This window comes from Hyperoodon ampullatus, assembly GCF_949752795.1.
Source record: "Hyperoodon ampullatus genome assembly, chromosome: 19".
Taxonomy (NCBI): domain Eukaryota; kingdom Metazoa; phylum Chordata; class Mammalia; order Artiodactyla; family Ziphiidae; genus Hyperoodon; species Hyperoodon ampullatus.
The window spans coordinates 8,333,283-8,354,545 of NC_136932.1; the positions used below are offsets into that span (position 1 = coordinate 8,333,283).

General features: G+C 52.1%; 1 protein-coding gene across 3 annotated transcripts; it reads right to left on the bottom strand.

Annotated features, from left to right (window-relative positions):
* Positions 1 to 1,622: 1,622 nt before the first annotated feature.
* Positions 1,623 to 15,057, bottom strand: ITGA2B (integrin subunit alpha 2b; the record flags this gene model as incomplete). Of its 3 annotated transcripts, none has more annotated exons than XM_079725111.1 (30): positions 1,623 to 1,866; positions 2,852 to 2,968; positions 3,183 to 3,284; positions 3,503 to 3,616; positions 4,107 to 4,223; positions 4,325 to 4,477; positions 4,576 to 4,672; positions 4,796 to 4,876; positions 5,189 to 5,268; positions 5,539 to 5,631; positions 6,160 to 6,307; positions 6,465 to 6,532; positions 6,924 to 7,049; positions 7,202 to 7,353; positions 7,447 to 7,502; positions 7,590 to 7,694; positions 7,794 to 7,839; positions 8,094 to 8,276; positions 10,672 to 10,883; positions 11,090 to 11,142; positions 11,285 to 11,338; positions 11,473 to 11,516; positions 11,667 to 11,714; positions 12,061 to 12,189; positions 12,283 to 12,328; positions 12,405 to 12,454; positions 12,739 to 12,904; positions 13,011 to 13,108; positions 13,198 to 13,319; positions 14,855 to 15,057. In XM_079725111.1, the coding sequence occupies 30 exons, from the start codon at positions 15,040 to 15,042 to the stop codon at positions 1,810 to 1,812; spliced, it is 3,105 nt and encodes a 1,034-aa protein (XP_079581237.1). The 3 variants fall into 3 exon arrangements, with proteins under 3 accessions (XP_079581237.1, XP_079581238.1, XP_079581239.1); XM_079725112.1 differs by having other exon boundaries at positions 3,503 to 3,637; positions 14,855 to 15,042; XM_079725113.1 differs by lacking the exon at positions 1,623 to 1,866 and adding an exon at positions 1,910 to 1,972 and having other exon boundaries at positions 14,855 to 15,042.
* Positions 15,058 to 21,263: the final 6,206 nt, after the last annotated feature.

The following is a 21,263-nucleotide window of genomic DNA, read 5'->3' on the forward strand; positions in this document are numbered from 1 at the left end:
AGAGAAGCTTCACTGACTCCATTCAAGGGACTCATGACAATAACAGGCAGCGGAAGGATGGAGCTTTGGGACACCCCCATAGAGATCTCCTTCAGCTTTATCAAAATTGTTCGGTTTTAAATCTGAGTCTCTATCATTCAGCTCACATTTCTATCTTGTTTATAAGGACAAATGCCAAATGCTTTGCTGGATCAAGATAAATTGTCTGGGGCCATCCAATTACAATGGTGGAGGGGAGAGGGAGTTTGGCTGGTGTTCAAGGATCACAGCTTAATCTTTTTCCTTGATGGTCACAGTCACACAGCGAGAAACCTGTTCTGGAACTTGCCATGCATGGATGTCAAATTGTTCTCTTCTTTTCTGAATTTACCTTTTACCCCTTTGGGTAAAATCAAACACCAGCAGCTCTTGTGAGGTAAGTCTGTAAATCAGTGGCTTCCCCCAACACTTAGCATCAAGTCCAAAGTCTTCCCCATGGCCACAGCCACAAGGTGCTGCCTCCCTGCCCCCACCCCTGACCTCATCTGGACCCTTCTCCTGCCTCCAGCCCAGGGGCCTCCTTTCTTTTACTTGATTACATCAAGCCTGCTCCCACTTCAGGCCTCTTCATTGGCTGCTCTTTCTGTCTAGAACACTCTATTCCCTCCAGCTGCCTGCCTCATCCATTCATCTCTCTGCTCACCTCATTAGAGAGACCTTCCCTGACTACTCCCCCTAAAATGTCAGCCCTCTCCCAACACCCACTTAATTCGATCACTATCTCATCTTTATTTCAACTCCCAGCACTGACTGCCACTGACCATACATTAACTTGTTTATTCTTTACTCCTGGTTGAATGTAAGTTCCATGAGCTCAGGGACCTTGTTTTGTCCACTGCTCCACCCCAGCGCTGGAACAGTACCAGGTCCATGGTGCTCAATAAATATTGAACTCATGAACCAACAACCTCTCAGGACTCCAAGAGGACCCCCCACCTCTATCCGCTGACTCCAGTCTCTGCGGTGGGACAGTTGTCTTCCACTCGCAGCCCTCCTGTGAGCTCCCCACCTGTGCCCTCGTTCCTAACTGAAGACCCTTCCCCTTGGCGGGGAAGAAGGAACAGCAAACAGCAGGGCGGCCAGAGAGCAATGCCTGCTCTTGTCCCCGCCGTGACCCTGCCTTCCTCAGGCTGAGGGCTTGCTCAGTCTCCTTCGGCCCCTCCTCACTGTGAGCACAGCTTTAGGCACCTTCTTTTATGAGTGGGGACAGTGTGTGATTTCTCCAAATCTCAGATCATCTTGAGGTTTGATTCCCTCAAAATCATGGAAAAAAATATTGTTTAAAGCCACCCACCAGGGACGCAGCCTGCCTTCTCGATGCTCCCAACCGCCATCCCACCCAGTCACCCTCAGACACCCCATCCCCCTCCAGTCTCACTTGGAGGCTCTGCCACCTTTTCTCCCTTGTTCCACCCCCACTCTCTACTCCCTGACACTCCCCAAAGACAGTAATTTGCACCCTTTGCCCTGGCAGAGACCCTCTCTGCTCACACTGCTGCCAGCCCTAGATTCCCCATCCCAACGTCAGGCCCCGTCTCCTCCTCTGACCCCAAGAGGAGGCATCATGCTGGGGGTTGGGACTCAACCTCTTTATTAGGCAGGAGGAAAGGGGGTGACCTGGCTCTGATGGGTGGGGAAGGACATCAGGAGCCCTCCATGGAACAGCTCCAACCCATGGGTGACCAGAGCTGGGGGGCACTTGCTGGAGAAGAAGCAACAGAGCAGGCGTCACCCCCAGCCTTCCTGCTAGGACAGAGATGCACGGGCTCATCACTCCTCTTCATCATCTTCTGTTAAGGGTGGCCGATTCCGCTTGAAGAAGCCAACCTGGGGGTGCACAGGGGCCGGGGACAGGGTGTAAAGGTGATCTTTAGGCCCCAGAGCAGCAGTGGAAGATGTATGCTGGAAACCAGCCAGTCACGAGGTCCTCGTCCTGGACCAGCACAGAACACAAACCCCACTATATGATCAAATGGAGGCCTTTCCCCATTTAGAGATAATGCATGTAACAAAAATTTTTTTTTCCTGTACGCGTGCCTCTCACTGTTGTGGCCTCTACCGTTGTGGAGCACAGGCTCCGGACGTGCAGGCTCAGCGGCCATGGCTCACGGGCCCAGCCAATCCGCCGCACGTGGGATCTTCCCAGACCGGGGCACGAACCCGTGTCCCCTGCATCGGCAGGCGGACTCTCAACCACTGCGCCACCAGGGAAGCCCCAAAAATTTTTTTAATGTTTTGTTTTTTCTTGCCTGAATTTTTCTTAAGTACTGATGATTATGTCTCTATATGACTCAAGCATGTGATGGTATATATTTGATTATTATAAGTCTAATGTGTGGTTTTCCCTAAAAGCACTATGGCTTTCCAGGGTTTGGACATGTGAGTTTGAGAACGGCTCACATGTTGTCCAGGCGCAGAGGAGGGAGTGACCCAGCAGGGCCTCACAAGGAGCAGGAAGCGGGGTCTGGACCACACCTGGGTCTCCCACATCAGTTGGGGGGTGGGGGGCAGGACAGAGCAGGGAGGAGGTGAACCCTGTCCTTCTCGGTGGCCAATGGATTCCTGAAGGCAGGGCTCATGCCCTGGGACTCCTGTTCTCAGGGGGAATGGGTCTAAAGGCCTCAGAACTTTTTCAGGTGCCACCTCTCCCAGGGATCTGTGCCCTGGAAGAGGTCCTCTAGAGAGTGACATTCTAATAGTGGAGATGGAGATCAGATGGACCCTGGGTCACCTACTTGGGCCACCATCTCCCTCTGCCTCCCTGCGGGGTTGCCCCCCCCACCCCGAAACCCACCCTCCCTTCCCGCATCACCTTCCACATGGCCAGGACCAGGAACGTGAGCAACAGCAGGCCACCCAGCACGCCTACCAGCACCCACCAGATTGGAATGTCTCTCTCCTCCAAGACCCGAAGCAGCTGTGTCTGCACCTGAGGGGAGACCCACGGGTCTCCTCAGTCACCGGGACTCTGACCTTCCCAAAGACTCAAACTTGCAGGGCTGGTGACCCCCAGCTAAGCCACCTACTTGTCCCACCCCGCAGACCCAGGGAGGCCCCGCCCCCATCCTGCTGGGCAGGGACACAGGGGAAGGCCAATGGGAGACCCGTGGGACCCCTTTCTGCCACCATCCTTCCACACTCACCAGAGCTTCCCCGCTGGGCAGGCTGAGGGCGGGCACGGCGTAGGGAAGGGAGGAGACGTTGAACCAAGCGTGCGACTGCAGCACAAACTGATCCAGGGGCCTCTGGATGGGGTGGCGGTGAAAGCCATTTACACGAGGCCTATTGGTTGCGGGAGTCCCGGCCCCAGACTCCCCTCTGGGGAGATCTGCCCCCAGCCTAACCCCGTCCCCTCCAAAGTAAACTCTGCCCTCACTCTCTCCCACCCCCCGAAGCCCCGCCCTCCCCCAACACACTCAGTGCCCGCCTCCAGAGGGCCCCGCCCGCCCACATCCCGGCCCACCTGGCGGAGAATGGGCAGCGACAGGAAGGCCAGCACCGTGACCATGACCCGCTGCCCGCGCGCCATCTCCTGCAGCTCACACTGCACCACAGTACAGGGCGCCGAATCGCAGCTCTGAGGGGATGTGTCATTGGTCCCCAGCCCGTCCTGACCCATCACCCTCTCACCGTAGGGCCCAAGACAGAGGGGGCTGGGGGGTCAGGGAGCTCAGGCCGGGCCTCCTCCTCGGGAAGGGACTCAGATTCAAGCTTGGGACGTTATCTCTGAATGAGATTGCTCACACAGTCCCGGAGATGCAGGGAGAGGGAGGAAAGAAGTGGGTCAATCGCACAGCGTTCAATACCCAGCCTTTCTGTAAACCTGCTTTGGCATTTATTCGTTTTCTTCAATGTACTGGAAACCTTAAAATATGCAAGTGCCCCCCACCCTGCCCCAGACACAAGACCAGCACAAGCCTTCCTATTCAGTCGGAGGACTCTGTGGGACCACGGTGGCCCACACGAGGCCTACATCACACCCCCTGCCCGTCTCCCTCCCTGCCTCCCGTCCCTTCTGCCCCTGGGCCCCAGGGAGGCCCCAGCTGGAGACCACAGAGCCTGCTCACCACAAAAACTGGACCTTGAAGCCTCGAGGGCTGCTCCTGCTCTGGCAGGAGTGCCTGTCTGCGGTCCCGCTTGTGATGGGCCGGGGAAGGGCTCGAGGTGGGCAGCCCCCAGTCCAGCTGAGGAGGCAAAGAGGCCATCAGGTCCGACACTCTGCCCATCTCCCAGCCCTCCTACAGGGGCCCTGTTTGATGGGCTGGGGACTCACCCAGGCTCTCACCTTGAGGGGGTTGGGGGATGGGTGTGGGGAGCACTGAAGGCCTCCCCGGGGCTGTATATCCAGGATGTAGAGAAGGTCGGAGGGCTGGGACTGGCCAGGGAGGCGGAGGTTGAGGCGGAGGCCATTTACAGCACCAGGGCCATTGTTGTGGAGCTGATGGGTGGCGGCGGCAGGATGTTAGGAGGCTCAGCACCTAGCCCAGCCCCTGGGGCCCTCCCACTCCAGCCTGGGGTGCGGAGACTCCTCCCTACCTCATAGGTGTGCTCCACTTTGGGGCCCCAGCTGTCCGAGCTGTTCTCACTCTTGCCTTCTTCTGCTGCCACCACCAGGGAGGCTGGAAAGGAGTTCCTGCAGGGGCCCGACACTCCCAGAGTGAGCTTGATCCCCTGACTTGCCCGTGGGGCTTTGCCCAGGACCCCGGAACCTTAGGGCTGTGCCTACTAACTCCCTTTTCCATCCCTGGCCTCTCACCCTCTCAGCTCCACATGGGCCTCTGCCCGAACTGGCACATCCAGCATCACCATCTCACTGTTTGGATTCTGGCTGTTCTTGCTGTAAGGGAAGGGGATGAGGAGAAACAGATCAGGGACACCAGGCCAGTGAACGTGAGGACTCTCTGGGGCTGGGCCAGAATTTCGGAGGTCTCAGGAAGAGCTAACTCCACAAACAGCATGCCACACTAAAGTTAGACCTAGACAAGAACTTCCTCTAGGGCTCCAAAGCTCAGAAACAAGTCTCTGAGGAAGAAAGGGAAGAGGGAAGTCTAAAGAGCAGGCATCCCAGAAGACCCTTATGTATGGAGGGTGTCTGAGGGTCTCTGTGTGGAGATCAGAAAGGGGAACGGAGTGCTTCCCAGTCTAGTACCTCCTGATCTGCAGCCGGAAGGACACGTGCTCCCCAGACTCTTCCAGGTTCCCCACACTCACCAACATCGTGATTCCTATCTGAGACATGGGGAGAGCCAAAGTCACTGCCCAAATGCCCACTCTGAATGTGGCCTGTGGTCCTCATCCTCCAAGGTCACCATTATTACCTCCATTTTGTGCAGAAGCGCACTCAGAAAGGGTGTCACTCACCCAAGAACCCACAGCTAGGGAGTGGGAGGACCAGGATTCTAGCCTGGAGCCATCTGACTCCAAACCCAGCCCCTAAAACCCAGCTGTCTATGAACCCCTGGTGGAGGAGACCCAGCACCCAGGACTGGGCGGCCCCACCTGGGCGTTCCTCTTCATGGGGTTGCCCAGCTCACACAGCACCACCTTGGTCTCATTCTCCCTCTTCTGGTTACAGATGATCCTCTCAAAGCCCTTCAGAGAGGCAGTCCCGAGAAAGAAGATGGTTACAGAGCATCCCATATATATTTAAGCTCCCTTGGAAAGTCAGGGAGAGGAGGATGCCGGGGTGGGAGTTCAAGGACTGTCACATTCCACTTTATGTATTACTGCAGCACCTTATTCTTTTTAATGATTTTTTTTTGGAAATAAAACCCACAAAACATTACATGGAGTATAACCCCATTATTATAAACTATGTCAATAAAATAAATAAATAAAAATTGTTGATGCTGAGAAAAAAGACTGGAAGGAAATTCACCAAATGGTAACAGAGGTTCCTGTTAACATTTATTTCCTGAGCCATTTTTGGTTTGGGTTTTATAATCGAGTTCTTGAATTTTTTGCCATTAGCAAATGCTCCTCTTCCAAATTAAAAAGAAAAAAAAAATCACAGCTTTTAAAGGAAAGCATAAGAGAAGTGGGAGCTCTCAGGTGGGAGATGAGAATCAAGGCTCCTGCACCTTCCAGGTCCCCGACCGTGCCCCAGGGTGGGGGCCTCACCTCGACGTTGCTGAGGGCCCGCATGTAGTGTGCGCCTGGAGGCAGGTGCACAGCCAGCTCAGCCTCGTAGGCTCCCTCACCCTCGTTGGCCGCTTCCATCTGCAGCTCCAGCACGTTATCGGCTCCAATGAGGAGCGGGGAGCCTGTCCTGTGGGGAGAAAGGTGTAAAGCCAAGGAGGCCGGGTCCAAGCCCAGGGTCTGGGAGGAGGAGAGGGGCTGAGGACAGAGTATCAGGAGCCAGGTGGGGAGGGGGTGTCGCAGGGGTAGACAGGGCCAGGGCTGTGTAGAGCGGGCGGTCTCCTCACACGCTGGCAGCGAGCTGGAGCTGTGGCACACACAGGTCGTCTTCCCCACAGTCCAGAATGATGCGGGTCTAGAGGGGGCACATCAGGTGTGTGGGTAAGTTTGGGGGCACATCTGGGCTTAGGGAATTAGAAGGGCTGAGAAGGAAAAGGAGGTTGGAGATGACATCAGAGCTTTGCGGTTTGCATCAGGGTTTGGGATGATGTCAGGGCTTTGATAATGACATCAGGGTTTATGGGTTTATATCAGAGTTTAGAGGTGACATCGACGTTTGGGGTTTACATGAGGGTTTAGGGGATATTGAGATTTGGGGGTTTTCATCAGGGTTGAGAGTAACATCCGAGATTAGAGGTGACATCTAGGTTTGGGGGTTCACAATACGATTTGGACACTAACCCTAACCCTGACTTGCTGGGTGGAGGGGTTCTCCACCTCCCTTGCCTGCACCCGCCCACCCCTACCTGTTCCTGGATGTGGGTGTCTCCATGCAACATGAGAGCTGGGGCTAGTCCATCCTTCTCAGGCTGCAGGGACACATTGAGGCTGAGCACAATGGGGCTCAGCTTGTCCCGGAAGTCGGCCTCATCCTAGTGAGGGGGCAAGAGTCAGGCCATCTTGCTACCATGTACCCTACTACGTGTGTCCCACTGACCACCCTGTGCAGCACCCAGCCCAGTGCCCCAGGGCTGGATGAACAAGCTCTGCACACCCAGCCCTGCCCATTCCCAGCCGAGCATACTCGGAGGAAGGCCTTGGTGGTGTGGCAGGTGGGGCCGTGCCTCCCGCTCAGATCCAGGCCCAGGATGGTGCCCGCCTGTTGAGAGGCCAGCAGTAGCACCCTCCGGCCCTGCCGGGGCTTCTGCCGGTCCAGCTGCAACTCAGCATTTAGGCCTGGCCGGGCAAGCAGGGAGTGTCAGGGTCTCCCCGGCCAGCCTCCAGGGGAGCCCAGGCCCACCTCCCTCCTGTCCTCATGGTGCCACTCACGCAGCTTCTTGGGAACGTTGTGTCCAGTGGCTCCCACACACATCTGGATGTCAAAGCTGCAAAGATGTGAATGGGGCTCAGGGGCTAGGGTCCCCGCGCTGAGGTCCCAGATCCTGCCTGGCCCATACCCTCTGTCTCCTCACCAGCTCACTGGTGTCCCGGTCAGGGGCAGGACACAATTCTTCACAGCAGGATTCAGCGAATCTTGCACCAGCAGCTGGACAGTGGCCATCACCACCGGCTGAGCCCTGGTGGGATGCAGGAAGCTTGCCTTGTGGCCCCTCCTGGCCTAGTCTCCTCTGATGGTGTGGGTCCTCCCCCTCCCCGCCCCTGGAGTCAGTGCTCACCTGTACACAACAACCTTGTTGGCCCCGTAAGCTCCCACGAGCAGGTCTTTAGACATTGTGGGAAGGAAGGGAGGTGTCAGAATTGTTAATTAGAGGGGGTACGGCGTCCTCACCTCATCTTCCCAGCGCTTCCCCACACTACCACCCCCATAGAAGGTTTGCTCTGGCCCCCCAGCCCCACAGACAGGTCAGAGCTCTCAGTCTGGCACCAGGTCAGGTTCAAGCCCCTGGCTGTGTCTCAGCATCTCCAGCTAATGCCCAAGAGCCCTTCCTGTCTAGCTGGAGGCAGTCCAGGGGCACCTGGGTATCCATTGTCATCGATGTCTGTGGCACCTCGAAGTGAGAAGCCAAAGCCAGAGCCTGTGGGGAAGGGGCTGTCCAGGACCTGGGAAGGGTGTGAGTTAAGTCCCTCACTCTGACCCAGGAACACCAGCACTTGGCCTTGACCTCTGGGACCCCCATAGGGGGCGGCCACGGCAACATCTGGAAGGAGCAAGAGAAAGGGGGTGGCTGTTTGTTATCCAGTCTCTCCAGATGGCCCTGTAAAGCTTTCCTGAACTCCTTCTCTGGGCAGACTCCAGGGGACCAGGAGAGGAATGCAGAGGTCTGGGTCAAGGAGAGAGCTGCCCCGCCCTCCAGGAGTTCACAATTGGGTAGGAGGGAGACCCATCAAGTCCGATTATTGTAAAAACAATAACAGCCTTCACTATCTATTGAGAAAAATATAATGACATGATTTCACTTAATCCTGAAAATTAGGCATTATTATTCCCATTTTAGACAAAAAATAGAGTCCGAGAAGATTAAGTAACCAAGACCTATTACATATTTGCCCCTTCTCCACCTGGGGGTCTTCACCCCATTCCACGCCCACCATGCAAATCCAGAGTCATTCCATGGGCTCGTCATCACTAATAACTTTTAAGATCACTCTTGAAAATTTAATAATCATCATAATCTTATTAATCTGTAAGAATTATTTGCATGTGATAGCAATTAAAATCTTTTTTTTTTTAATTTTTCTTTTTTTAATTAATTAATTTATTTTTGGCTGTGTTGGGGCTTCGTTTCTGTGCGAGGGCTTTCTCTAGTTGCGGCAAGCGGGGACCACTCTTCATTGCGGTAAAATCTTTGATATATATGTTGTACTTGTCTTTCCTTTGTCTTCTGACTTTATGCTATGTTTCCTGTGCAGTTGTTTTCTTTTAAAAATCTTTATTGACTTTTCTGATCGAGGTACACAGAATTCATACAAATAGACCACTCAGACGAGTCTTGTCCTCAGGCCCTGGGCCTCCACTGTCTCCTGATCTTTGGCTTCCTCATCTCTTCATTTATTTTCTGATCATTCAGTCACCCTCACCATATCCTCAGCCATCCTGCTCCATTGCCAGTCCTGGGCAAGCCTGGCCAGACGCCACCCTATGGAGCACCATGAATTCCTGACCTCCAGCCTTCACTAGGGACCTTGGTGCTGCCCAGCAGTCCCTCGGCGTTTTCTGCTCAGCACCTATTTCAAATCTTCTCCACTCAGTCAAGCTCCTAGCCCCCCACTTCATTCACAAAGAGAAGCAGCCCAACTGTTGTGTTATAACTCCACACCCACTTTTTCCTCCTCTCCCCATTTGACCCTGGAATAGGTGTCCCTCCTACACCTGCCACTGGGCTGAGCATCCCACCCCTGCATCCCTCAGGCATTGCAGGGACCCTCCTCCAGCTCACTTCATGCCCCCATTTCCCCATAAGATCATTTTCCTCCACATTCAACTTACTCCATATTCTTTGAAATTAAAATAACCTTCCCTTGACCCTCATCTCCTTTCAGTAATCACCTTTCTCTTTTTCCGTTCACAAACTGGTTGAAAGACTGGTCTACCCTGGCTGCCATCAGTTCTTCCCCTCCATTCATACCTTGCCTCCTGCCATTCTGGCTTTGGTCCCTACCCAGCTCTGAATCGGTTCTTGTCACTGTCACCAATGACCTCCTTCTTGTTAAAGCCCATGAATACTTACTTCTCCAGCCCCATCTAATTGTACCTTTCAGCAGCATCTGGAGCCACTGACCCAACTTCCTCCTGCTTAAAGCATTCTTCCTTTGAGTTCTGGGCTATCAGATCTCCTGGTTTCCCTCCTACCTCTCTGAACATTCCTCTGTCTCCTTTCCAGACTCACTTTCTCTGGGAGTCCCCTAAACGCTCTCGCTCCCCAGGGCTCTGTCTGGGCCTCTTCACACTTCGCAAGCTCCCAGGACCTCACTGACTCTCCCCAATCCCCTATCTCCCACTCAGACCTCTCTGCTGGAAGTGGGGGAAGCCACACCGAGATGTTCTCTGGATATGTCTGCCTAATGCTCCCAAGCCCTTCAAGATCAAACAAGTCCAGAGAATTCCCTGGCAGTCCAGTGGTTAGGACCCGATGCTCTCACTGCCAGAGGCCCGGGTTCAATCTCTGGTCAGGGAACTAAGATCCCGCAAGCCACACAGCACAGTCAAAAAAAAAAAAAAAAAAAAAAAAAATCAAACAAGTCCAGAACTGAATTGCTGATCTCACCCCAGACCTGTTGCATGGCTTGAGTTCCAGGCAGTGAACACCCACCCAACTCCTCTCTCTCTTAGCCCCACATCCATTCACCCATCAAGTCCTAATAACCTAAGTAGTAAATATTTTGAAATCACCTTCATCTCTAACTCTGCTGCCAAAGCCCACATCCAGGCGGTCACCACCTCTTGCCTGGACTAATGCAAACAAACCCCAATGAGTCTCCTTTAACTCTCTCCTGCTCAAAGCCCTTCCTGGCTCCTGCTGCCCTCGGGTCAAATCCATGATCATTGTGGCTGTAAACCCCTGTGAAGCAAGTGGGGCTCTTCTCATCCCTTACCGTTGTAGCCATCCCGGTTGAGGTCGCCCAGAGGCGCGATGGCTGAGCCAAATCGCCCATAGAGCTGCGTGCCGGTCAGCAGGAGGCTGGGGGCGCCCAGCGCGTGAGGGCCTCGAGTCTGCAGGAACAAGTACACGCGCCCCACCTCGGCCAGCTTGCGGCCAGCACGGCTCTCCATGTACAGTGGCGCGCCCACCAAGAGGTCATGCCTCCTGCAGGACCGACGGGTGGTTACGTGGTGGTGGGGGAGCTAGGGGGACGCTGCGGGCCAGAGCCAAATCTCGCCCACCCTCGCCTTCCCGCTCCCCTCGGTGGTCACGTGGGTGTGAGGGCTAGGGAAGGAGGAGCCCGAGGGCAGTCAACGCCTCTGGTAATTTGGGACCCAACTGGGTAGGGGTGGGGGCGCCCAGCTTCTCACCCGTCCCTGTTGACGTCAGTGACGGCCACTGAGTGCCCGAAATACGAAGCCATCTGCAGGAAGCCCGGTCGCACCTTACTTTCTGTCCCCGGACTCGGTACCCTCTCTTGGACTTTGCCCCCACCATGTCCCGCGGAATATTCTAGGGTCTCAAAGCCCCAGCCTTGGCCACCCCCCAAGGGGACCGACCCCCACCTGCTCTCCGTGCAGCCGGTGCAGCGTCTGGTGGTACGAGCCCAAAATTTCCACCTGCGCGGACAACGCACAGGAGCGCGTCATTGTCGTCCCCGCGCAAAAGGGCAGGAGGTTTAGGTTCGGGGTATCAGGCTGAAGAGTGAAGTCAGTGGCTTCGGGACACTGAGTGGTGGGCTGAGGGCACTCACCGATCCCAGGGTCCAGCTCCAGGTAGGGGCACCGCAGACAAACTCTGGGGAGAGCCGGGCCCAGCCAGTGAGGTCCTTGGAATCTCTACCCGCCTCCCGCCCGCCATTCCTCATCCCAGGGAGATTTCGGCGCGGGTCTTGGAGGTGCTCCTTTCCGGGCTTTCCCAACCCCTGTCCCTAAGTGAATTTCTTGCCTGTAGTGTTTGGATTCCCGTCGAAGTCGCCTACAGCCACCGAGTACCCTGAAGACACAGCGCGAATTAGCCTTTCTGGGAGGGTGAAGCAGGGAGGGGGCCGGGAGGGAGGAGACTGTTAAATCCTGCATTGTGTAGACGGGAAAATCGAGGCCACCGAGACCTGCCCTAGGCCGTGAAGCGAATCCAGGGCGGGAGGTCGAGGTGGGGTGTATGGGAGCTGGGCGGTCTGCAGAGGGTGGGGAAGGGGAGCTGTGGTAGCAGAGGATGGGGGCGCCTTAGCGCTGGAGCTGGCCAGCCAGGGTTGGCAAGGGGGAGTTCCCACAGGGGCAGGACCTGACCGGCGGTGACACTTAGAGTGCTGGGAAGCCTCGAAGGGAGGTGCCAGGGTTACCCCGGTAGCCGTCGAAGTACTCTGGGTGGCTGTAGTCGAAGGTGAGCTGCTGGGTGGGCACGTGCCACAAGAGGGTGGCTGGGCGGTAACTCGAGATGATATCGGCAATTGGAGCCCGCGCCAGGAGACCTAGGGAGCAAGGGACAGCTGGTGTGGGGCCCCAGACGCCTGGGGTCTACCCAGGCCGAGAGAAGGGAGGGAGGTGTACGGATGGGCACGTACCTAGGAAATAGTAGCCACCAGGGGCCCCAAGCACCAGCTCCCCAGCCTGAAAAGGAAGCCCTGGAGGTGAGAGGGGTTCCTGTTTGGGAGCCCCCCCAACGCCGTTTATGATCCCTACTCGCCTGAGTGACCACGGAGCTAAAGCCGGCTTCACAGTAGCGCTTGTCTCCGCCTAGAGGAGGCAAGAAGCAAGGGTCTGTGAAGAAGCAGGCCCTGGGGCCTGGGCGGGGCCGGGAGGTGGAGTCATATGGGGGCGGGGCCACGGGGTAATACGGTGGCGTGGCCTTGAAGCGGCTCCCGGGCCGGGGGCGTGCGGGGTGGAGCCAGGAGCTGGGTCACTGGGCGATGCCAGGCTGAAAGCAGGGTTTGGGGGAGCTGGTGGGAGGGAAGGATCAGATTAAGGGCGGGGCTAAACCGCCGCGAGTGGGCGGAGCCAAAACGGAGAGCGGAGCTCACTGAAGTAATTTTTCTGGTAAACCCGGCTCATGATGTTGGCCCGGCAGGGTGAGTACTCCGCGCGGCCGCCGTTCTGCAGCTGAGCCACGAAGCAGCCACCTACGGGCGTCTTCTCAGCCTCCTCGGCCTTTTCCAGGACGTTCCAGTGCTGCCATGGGGCGCAGGCCTGAAGCAGGGCCACAGGAGAGTGGGGAAGGGGCGGGACTCGGGTTCCCCCCTCCACGTGTCCCCGCCCTCTGTCTGCACCCTGAGCCCAGTCCCGTAGCGCCCACCACAACGATGTCGCTCCAACTAACGACCGACGCCCCTAGTCCTTGACGGGCCTTGAAGGTTTGGAAGGTTTGGGTGCCTGCGCTTCGCGTCTCATCATCTGGAGGGCACAAGAAGGGATGGGGTGCTGAAGCCCCGCTGTCCGCTCTCCCTGTAGCCCCCCCCTTTCCCTCCTTGTGCGAGACTCACCGAGGTCGAAGGGCAGCGAGGTACACTGGTCGCCCTCGGCCTTCCAGGGGCACAGGAAAACGCCGCCTGTCTCCTCCTGGCTGCGGCCCAGGGTCCGTGGGGCTCCCACCACGATGGACACGCTGCATAAGAAAGCTGGGTGAGCGCTGCGCGGATTCTGGCGTACCCCATTCCCCAGTGCCCGCGCTGGGAGCACTACCCGGGAGGGCAGTGTGCCATGGTGGGGGGGTCCCTGGGTCATCTTTCCTCAGTGAAACCTCACAGACCATAGAGGCCAGTCTTTTCATTTTATGGTCAGTGAAACTGACTTCCAGCGAGGGAAATCATATGCCCACAGCAACCCGCGGAATTAAGGGTAAAGCTGAGACTATAACCATCTGGTTCGATTTGAACACCAGGGGTTTGATATCCTTGCCTTTAGAGACCTCCTAAACTCTGTACACATCTACATTCCCCAACACCTGCCGCCAAAAGCCATGGGTTTATATGCACCCTAATATGTCTGTCTGAACTGTTATCAGATCCCTTCCTGATGGTGTTTTAATGGCAAAGAATTAAACTAGTGGTCACCTCTAAAGTGGGTGGTGGGGTGCTGACACCTCTGAGGACTCTAGTAGATCTAGGTTCAAATCACAGCTGTACCGTATATAAAAGGTGGACAATACCAACCAATAAATGATGTCAGAAGCAAATGAAATAAACGTAAGAGGAACATTCAGCACAGTGCCACCCAAATAATACATAACGAGTGCTCCAAAAAATGCTATAATTTTTTTTTTAGTATGCAGAATGCTTAAGTAATGCCCATGAGACCAATATCTGTGGAAAGGAGGGGAAAGAAGCACGAGTGGGCAGAGGAGGGAGCGGAGCTGAGATTCAGGCCCAATAACAGCCATGGGCTAATGCCCTGGGAACTCTGGCGCTAGAAGGACCCTTCAGAACTGTCTGGAGTTGAGGTGAGAGAGCCGGACCCTTAAACTTTCCCCTCTCTCCACACTCCTCATCGATCAGTCATTGTTCCTAGGCCACATTTGGAAGTGGGGGAGCTTTGGGGGAGGTGGCTCTCTTCAGCAGAGGAAATTTCCCAAGGGGCTGATACTTGAAGGCCATCTGCCATTGCCATTCCCTGAAGCTGGACATTAGTGTCCACTTCAGTAAGTAACTAGTTCAGGGTAGTTCCTGTCAAGAGGAAGAGCCAGGACTCTAATCTTAGCTGTCTGATTTTGCAGCCTGATCCATCCCAACCATGAAAGCCCTATTGCTTCTTTTCAAATATCTATAATTTTTATGGGGATGAGGGGGTTGGAATAGAAAAGCAAGGTGGGGGGGTGGTAGACAATTTCATAGTTCTGCAAGTCAATTTAAGACATGTGCTCCTCTCTGTATTTCAAAAGGATGAGGGTGGAGTGGGTCATAAAACGGACCCTTGGGGAAAAAAATAAAGCATCAAGTTTTGTCTTCCCTTTGTCCTTGCTCTGCCCAGCTCCCCAGTGCTGCCTCTCGTTGACACCTTCACCTGAGCTAGTCCCTCCCCAGTACTCCTAACAAGAACTCAGCCCGAATAGACCCTAGAAATCACTTTGCTCAACCTCTATCACAAATGGGGAACTCAAGACCCAGAGATGCAGTGATGGTGGGGGAGTCCCCCAGGGCTCACCTCCCATGGCTGTCCTTGTAGAAGTCCAATGAAAACCCAAAGTAGCTGCCATTGGGGCCTGTGTAGAAGGTGAGTCTCACTGGGTCCAGGTTCAAGGCCCAGGTTGGAGGTGCAGCACCGGGTCCCAAGAGCAGCTGCACCCACTCCAGAAGCCAGAGGGTATGAAGTGGACACAAAGCTCTGGCCATCTTCCTTCTCCCACAACCTCCTAGGCAGGAATGGGTTAGCTCCTTCCTCTTCCTTTCAGTTCCACCACAGGAAGTCTTTTCTTATCAAACTGAAACCCACTTGCTGAGTAGTAGGCAGAGTAAAGGGCTCTAGGTCCTGGACCCATACGGTTTCTAGGATTGCCAGGAAGAGGGTGAGGCCACTCTGGGGGGTGGATGCTTACGGCTGAAAGTCGACTCCTCCCTTTTCTTGAGAGTATTTTATCATCAAGTCCTGTTGGTTCTGCCTTTCAACTATGTCTCTTGAATCTTCACCCCATTTCCACTACCACCATGCTAGTCTAAGCCACCATTGCTTCCTGCTTGGCATAGTGCAGTCATGAACCAGCTGGTCTGTACACCTCCACTCTAGCCCCCAGTTCTATAGTTACTTCTCCCCCCCCACAGCTGCCTGCACTGCCGAGGCACACTGTGACTTGGTCAGAGATGGGGGAAGGAGTGAGGAAGCTCCTGCCCCCTGATAAGACCTGAGGCTGCCGTATCCTTTTGGATAAGGCACTTATCCACTTCCTCCTTCTAGGGCCTTCGGCAGCTTCACTCAGCCATATTGGTACAACAGCTTCCTCACTCATCCTCCATCTGGGGCCAAGTCTTAATGTGGCCACAGCAATGCAGCCAGTGCTGGGGGAGGGGTGGCAAATGGATCTTGGCTGAAGGGAAAGGAGATGGGGATAAAGTGGAGTCATTCCAGGGCGTTCTGGCTCACAAGCTCTGAGATTTGCAGCAGCTGTTCAATTGAAGGCAGGCCTCACTCTTCCTTGGGTGACAAGAGCTTTTGTCCAATCATTAAGACTTGATTCTAGTGGGGTCATTGCCTAGGGGATGCCTCCCCCAACTCCTCAGGCTGGTACTCTGTGGTTAACACACATGGGCACAGCACCGATCACACCGTTTAGTCATGGTCTGTTCACTGGATTTTGTCCATGAATCCCTTGAGAGTGAGGTTCCTTTCTGCAGCCCCAGGGCCTAGCCAAGAGCCCAACATATTGTAGGCGTTGCTGACAGACAGACTGAATAGAAGCAGGCACTGAGGATGGAAGGAGCAAACGCAGGCTCACATAATGGAAAGAAAAGAAGTAATTTTGAGCAGAAAGGTCATTTTCTATGGATGCTCAGAGGAGGAGGAGTGCCAAGTCTTACTGGCATCTCATGTCTTCCCCAAAAAGCATGTTGTCAGGAAGGAACTTCAAGAGATCTGCTAGGGGTAAAGAACACAGTCACATTTCCTTTTGCTCTATATTTTCTGATCAAACTTAACCAGCATCTTACCCTGCCCAACTACCCGGGCCATTCTGGAATCCCTTCAGCACCTCCCTTGCCCTCATAATTCACCACCTTAGCACACAGCACAAAATCTTATCCCTTTCTAGGTTAGGAGCTCCTTGAACTTTAGTCTGGGCCTTCTTCACTGCTGAATTCCCAGTGCCAAGCTCATGGTGGGCACATAATACTCAACTCAGTCATATACTTACCTTCCACCCTCCTACTGTCCTCATCTGAGTGGTATTGTATTACTGGTGTATACTGTGTAGCCCAAAATTAACTCACATTTCACTGACATTTTTAATAAATTCTCATTCTGTTCAAGGCATTGAGTGGTAAGAGATACAAAGATAACTGTCAAGGATCCCTAAAAAACTTAGTCCAGAGGGAGTTTAGACATGAACACATATAACTGCAGCAGAGGGATAGTAAAGGATGCCTTGAAAAAGGTAGAGATGATGCCTAGCTGAAGTCATTTATTTGCTCCATCATAACAACCCTATGAAATAAGTACTATTATGCCCATTTTATAAATGCAAAAACTGTGGCACAGAGTTTTAGGTAAATAGCCCAAGTTTACACAGCCAATGTGTGGCAAAACTAGGAGTCAAAGACATTCGTGCCTGAATTCATGTTCTTAACCATTGCACTACGTTGCCTTTTGTCAGAGAATGAAGAGGGGGACTTCCCTGGTGGTCCAGTGGTTAAGAATCCGTCTTGCAATGCAGGGGACGCCGGCTCGATCCCTGCTTGGGGAACTAAGATCCTACATGCTGCGGGGCAACTAAGCCCAAGTGCCGCAACTACTGAGCCCACGTGGGCCACAACTACAGAGTCCACACGCTCTGGAGCCCACACACCACAGCTAGAGAGAAGCCCGAGTGACGCAAGGAAAGATCCGGAGTGCCGCAACTAAGACCCAACTCAGCCAATAAAGAAATAAGAGAATGAAGGGGTTTTTAGACATAGGAAATAACATAAGCAAAGAGAGCAGAAGGACATAGAGGTTAGTTATAGAGAAAGGCAAGTAGTCAATATCGGGTGTCTAAAGGGGAGGACTGGGGCATGAGAGTGGAATGGAAGGCTGGGGTCTAATCACCGGAGGTCCTTGAATATCTTAAGGAATTTGAACTTTAATACATAGGAGATGGAGAATCATAAAGATTTTTGAAGTCAGGGAATAAGATACATGGTCAATTGTGCACCAGTCTGGATTACAGTAGCTGCCTATGGATAGAAGGAACTGGAAAAGGCAGGACTTAGTGGGAAGATCAGATAGGTGGCATCTACCATCCTCTCAGTTAAAGGTGATGAGGCCTGAACCAGGGTACTGGTGGCAGGAACAAAGGAGAGAGCAGAGATTACACATCCAGTTACATCAGTAACTGGATGTGTAATCTCTGCTCTCTCCTTTGTGTAGTAGGGAGGTGTCAAAAGTGATTCAAAGCTTTGGTGGCTGGCTGGTAGGACAGTAGTATCATTACCTGAAATTGGAAACAGGTAGGATCAGAGTTGGGAAGGGAGAGTTTGGTATTTAATAAAGATTCTATTCCTTGTTGGGTGTTCCTTTGGGGTCAGAGCTGGGTTGATAGTAGGCAGAGGAGTGCTGACACATTGCTGTCACTTTCCATCAGCCTGAGTCCTAGAATTTTCTCAATGAATGCTATGGCTTCATAAAGTCAAAAATTATTGAACTTCTATTATGTGCCTGGCACTGAGCTTGGCAGTGTGGAGGATATACAGAAAAATCTTCATCTTTGATGTTTCCTTGCTAAATCCTGATGCATAATCCTGTCACTAATGGTATTTTACTTTGCTTTTATCTTTCTTGAACACATAATCAAAATGTTTGTGTTCAACTCTATATAAAACACTCTAAGGGATTAAGGGAAAAAAGGAAGTATAAGAATCAGTCCCTCCCTCTCAGAGCTTACAATTTTACTGGGAAGCAATGAGTACAAAATGAGCTGCACTCTGATTCTGAAAAGCCAGTAAGCTTACATGGGACAGGGACTTAGATCCTAGAGTCAGGGAGGCCAGCCAGGAAAATGCTGCAATAATTCAGACACGAGGTAAGGGGGAGGTGAAGGTATCCCTGGCAAACAAGAATGGAAAGGGGTTCACAAGGCCTGAATTAGTCATTGAGGGTGTTGAAGAGGGAGTACTTCCATGTTGCAAGCCCAGGCAGCTGAGGCAGATAGAAGAACCCCTACTGGAATCAGGCAACTGCACATACCGTCACACAGCATACTCTCTACACGTGTCTGCATCTTTCGCTGACACCTTGCCTGCTCACAAAATCACTTTTTATTTTCTTTATTTTGGCCGTGCCACGTGGCTTGCGGGATTTTAGTTCCCTGACCAGGGACTGAACCTGGGCCACCACAGTGAAAGCGCCGAGTCCTAAACACTAGACCTCCCGGGAATTCCCACTTTTCATTTTCATCTTTTATTTTGGGGCAGGGATTTTTCTATTTTAGAGAAGTAGATCTGAGCATCCAACCCAAGGTTCAAGTTGAATAGCTTCTCTTTTGTCAAGGGGAGAACACAGCTGTATGAGAGTAGGAAAGAAATAGACCGTGTACTGTTCCTTCCTGAAAGGATGAGGAAGAGAGGAAACTAATTTATCACTACAGATCTATGGTTAGCTTTTGATGCTGAACTTTCCCTGTCTTTTGAGACTTTTCCATACAGAAGAGTAGACAGAGGCTTTTATCTGCTCAGTAACAATTAGGACATACTTCCTTTTACCAGGTAGCTCTCAAGCACTGTAGTGGTATTAAACAGCTGAGGAGAATAATTCAGGACTGGTTCTGGTATACAAAACTCCATCTGGAGGGCAAAGGCCAGGCAGGTGACTCATCTCATTGCCCTGAATTCCATCCAAAATCCTAAAAATCAAAGCTAGAAATTCCAAACACATTTAGTGAGCACCTATTTGCCATACATTCTACTACACACAGATTGTACATCTAAAATGAGCAAAAGGATAGAAATAGAAGAGAATCTGGGGGACTTCCCTGGTGGTCCAGTGGTTATGACTCCTCGCTTCCACTGCAGGGGGCACGGGTTCAATCCCTGGTCCGGGAACTAAGACTCCGCGTGCCGCTCAGCAAGGCAAAAAAAAAAAAAAAGAATCTGGGGAAGGGTGGAAAGGAGGTGCACATTCCAAGACACCTACATAAGACTGAGAGAAACTTAACCATTACTTCCTCCCACAGCATAAGCTTTCCCCTCTACTTGGGCAGGCTGAGCTTTGAGAAGCACAGTCTAAACATCATATGGTTCATAAGAATCTATGATCACTTCAAACAAGATGTTATTTGTAAACCGTAACTCCCTCCATCCCTTCCCCGCTTGAGTGGATGGGGCAACAATCACGACAGACTCTAAGTTTCCACAAATCATTGGTTTATTATAGAAAGTTCCTTTCCCTAATTTTACAGCATATATATCTCTATCATATGTGATAAAGTTAAATACAATCTGTTATGCTTGTAAGTAAGGATAGGTTATTTCTTTTTTTTTTTTTTAGTTTTAAAATCACTATTCTGTAAATTAAAGGAAACTGCCTCCAGGAAGGCAGAGAGGCAGCCAGAGTATGGCTCAATCTACAAGCTAATGGGAAGCAGCACAAAAATGTTAATACTGTATTATTTAAATATTTACATGGGCTGAAAGCAAAGAAAAATGAGTCCCTTCACTTCAAACAGATGATTTCATTTTCCAGTGCTAGTTATCAAAAAAGCGATGCTTCTGAATCAGATGAGGAGCACTGAACAGGCAGAAGGCTCAGTCAAGAGTCTTGTTTGCCCAGCACTTGCTTGTCATAAACTCAAAGCCTTTCTCTTTTGGAAATTGAAGAAGAAAGGCAGAACAGAGCCCTGGCCCACCTAAGAAGGGCTTGTTTTTCCTGTCAGGTGACCGTCCAACCAATTCTAGCCACAGGAATAGGTAGGGATATGCCAAACAGGGAAGTACTAACTACACCAAAGAAGATGAGACCTAAAATATAAACACCTTTGGGTCAGTGTATTAACTAGGTCTGAGAGCCGGGTGAAACGCAAGAAGAGGAGGAAGAGGAACTGAGGTGGTACTTTCCCTGGTAAGTGTCATGGGAGAAAAGAAAAAAGGTATCTTTACTGCTTAAACTAAGCTGGGTAGAAGGCATGGAAACTATGAAGCAAAACAATCTGCAGAATCTATAAATGTGCTCACCTCCCAGTAAGTGGAGGAGGAAAAACTGTCCCAACTCTATCATCCTCCAGTCTACTTCTACTTCAGTTTCTAGCCATCCCAAAAGGCACATTAAAAAATTTTGTCAGAAGGGGCTAAGTACTAGGAAGGCAAATGGACTGCCTGGGACAGGCACCCCTGAAACCCAGGAATCCCCCAGGACAATCATACTGAATCTCACTGCTTCCAGAGAATAAAGCTCTTGAATCTCTCTCCTCCTCTGTGGGGTACACCTGTTTCTCTGTATAAAACAGCAAAGCAAGTAAGGGAGACTCTGTCGTAACTGAGTATCCCTCTGGCACCCCCAGCTGACTGCTGCCCATTAGTTCAAAAATTCTAGTGCTGGGGGCACCACTTACTGCAAATTTTGTCTCTGCAAAGAATGTTAAACAATGTTCCTCTTTCTGTTTTAACATTTTTATAGTTCATAATTTCAAAAAATACATGAGCTTGATAAAATATACATGCTTAGTCATTTTTGCATCTAGCAGAAAACAAATACTTTATTTTTTTGTTTTCATTTTATAACCTTTAAAGTTTCTTAATTCAACTAGGGCAAACATATTTACACAAAGCCACCAGAACAAGGATCACTTAAAGAGCTGGATGTAAAAAATATTATTGCAGTATACTACAAATATGGAACCTTTTTTATATGAGCTACAAAAAGCAGCATTTACGTT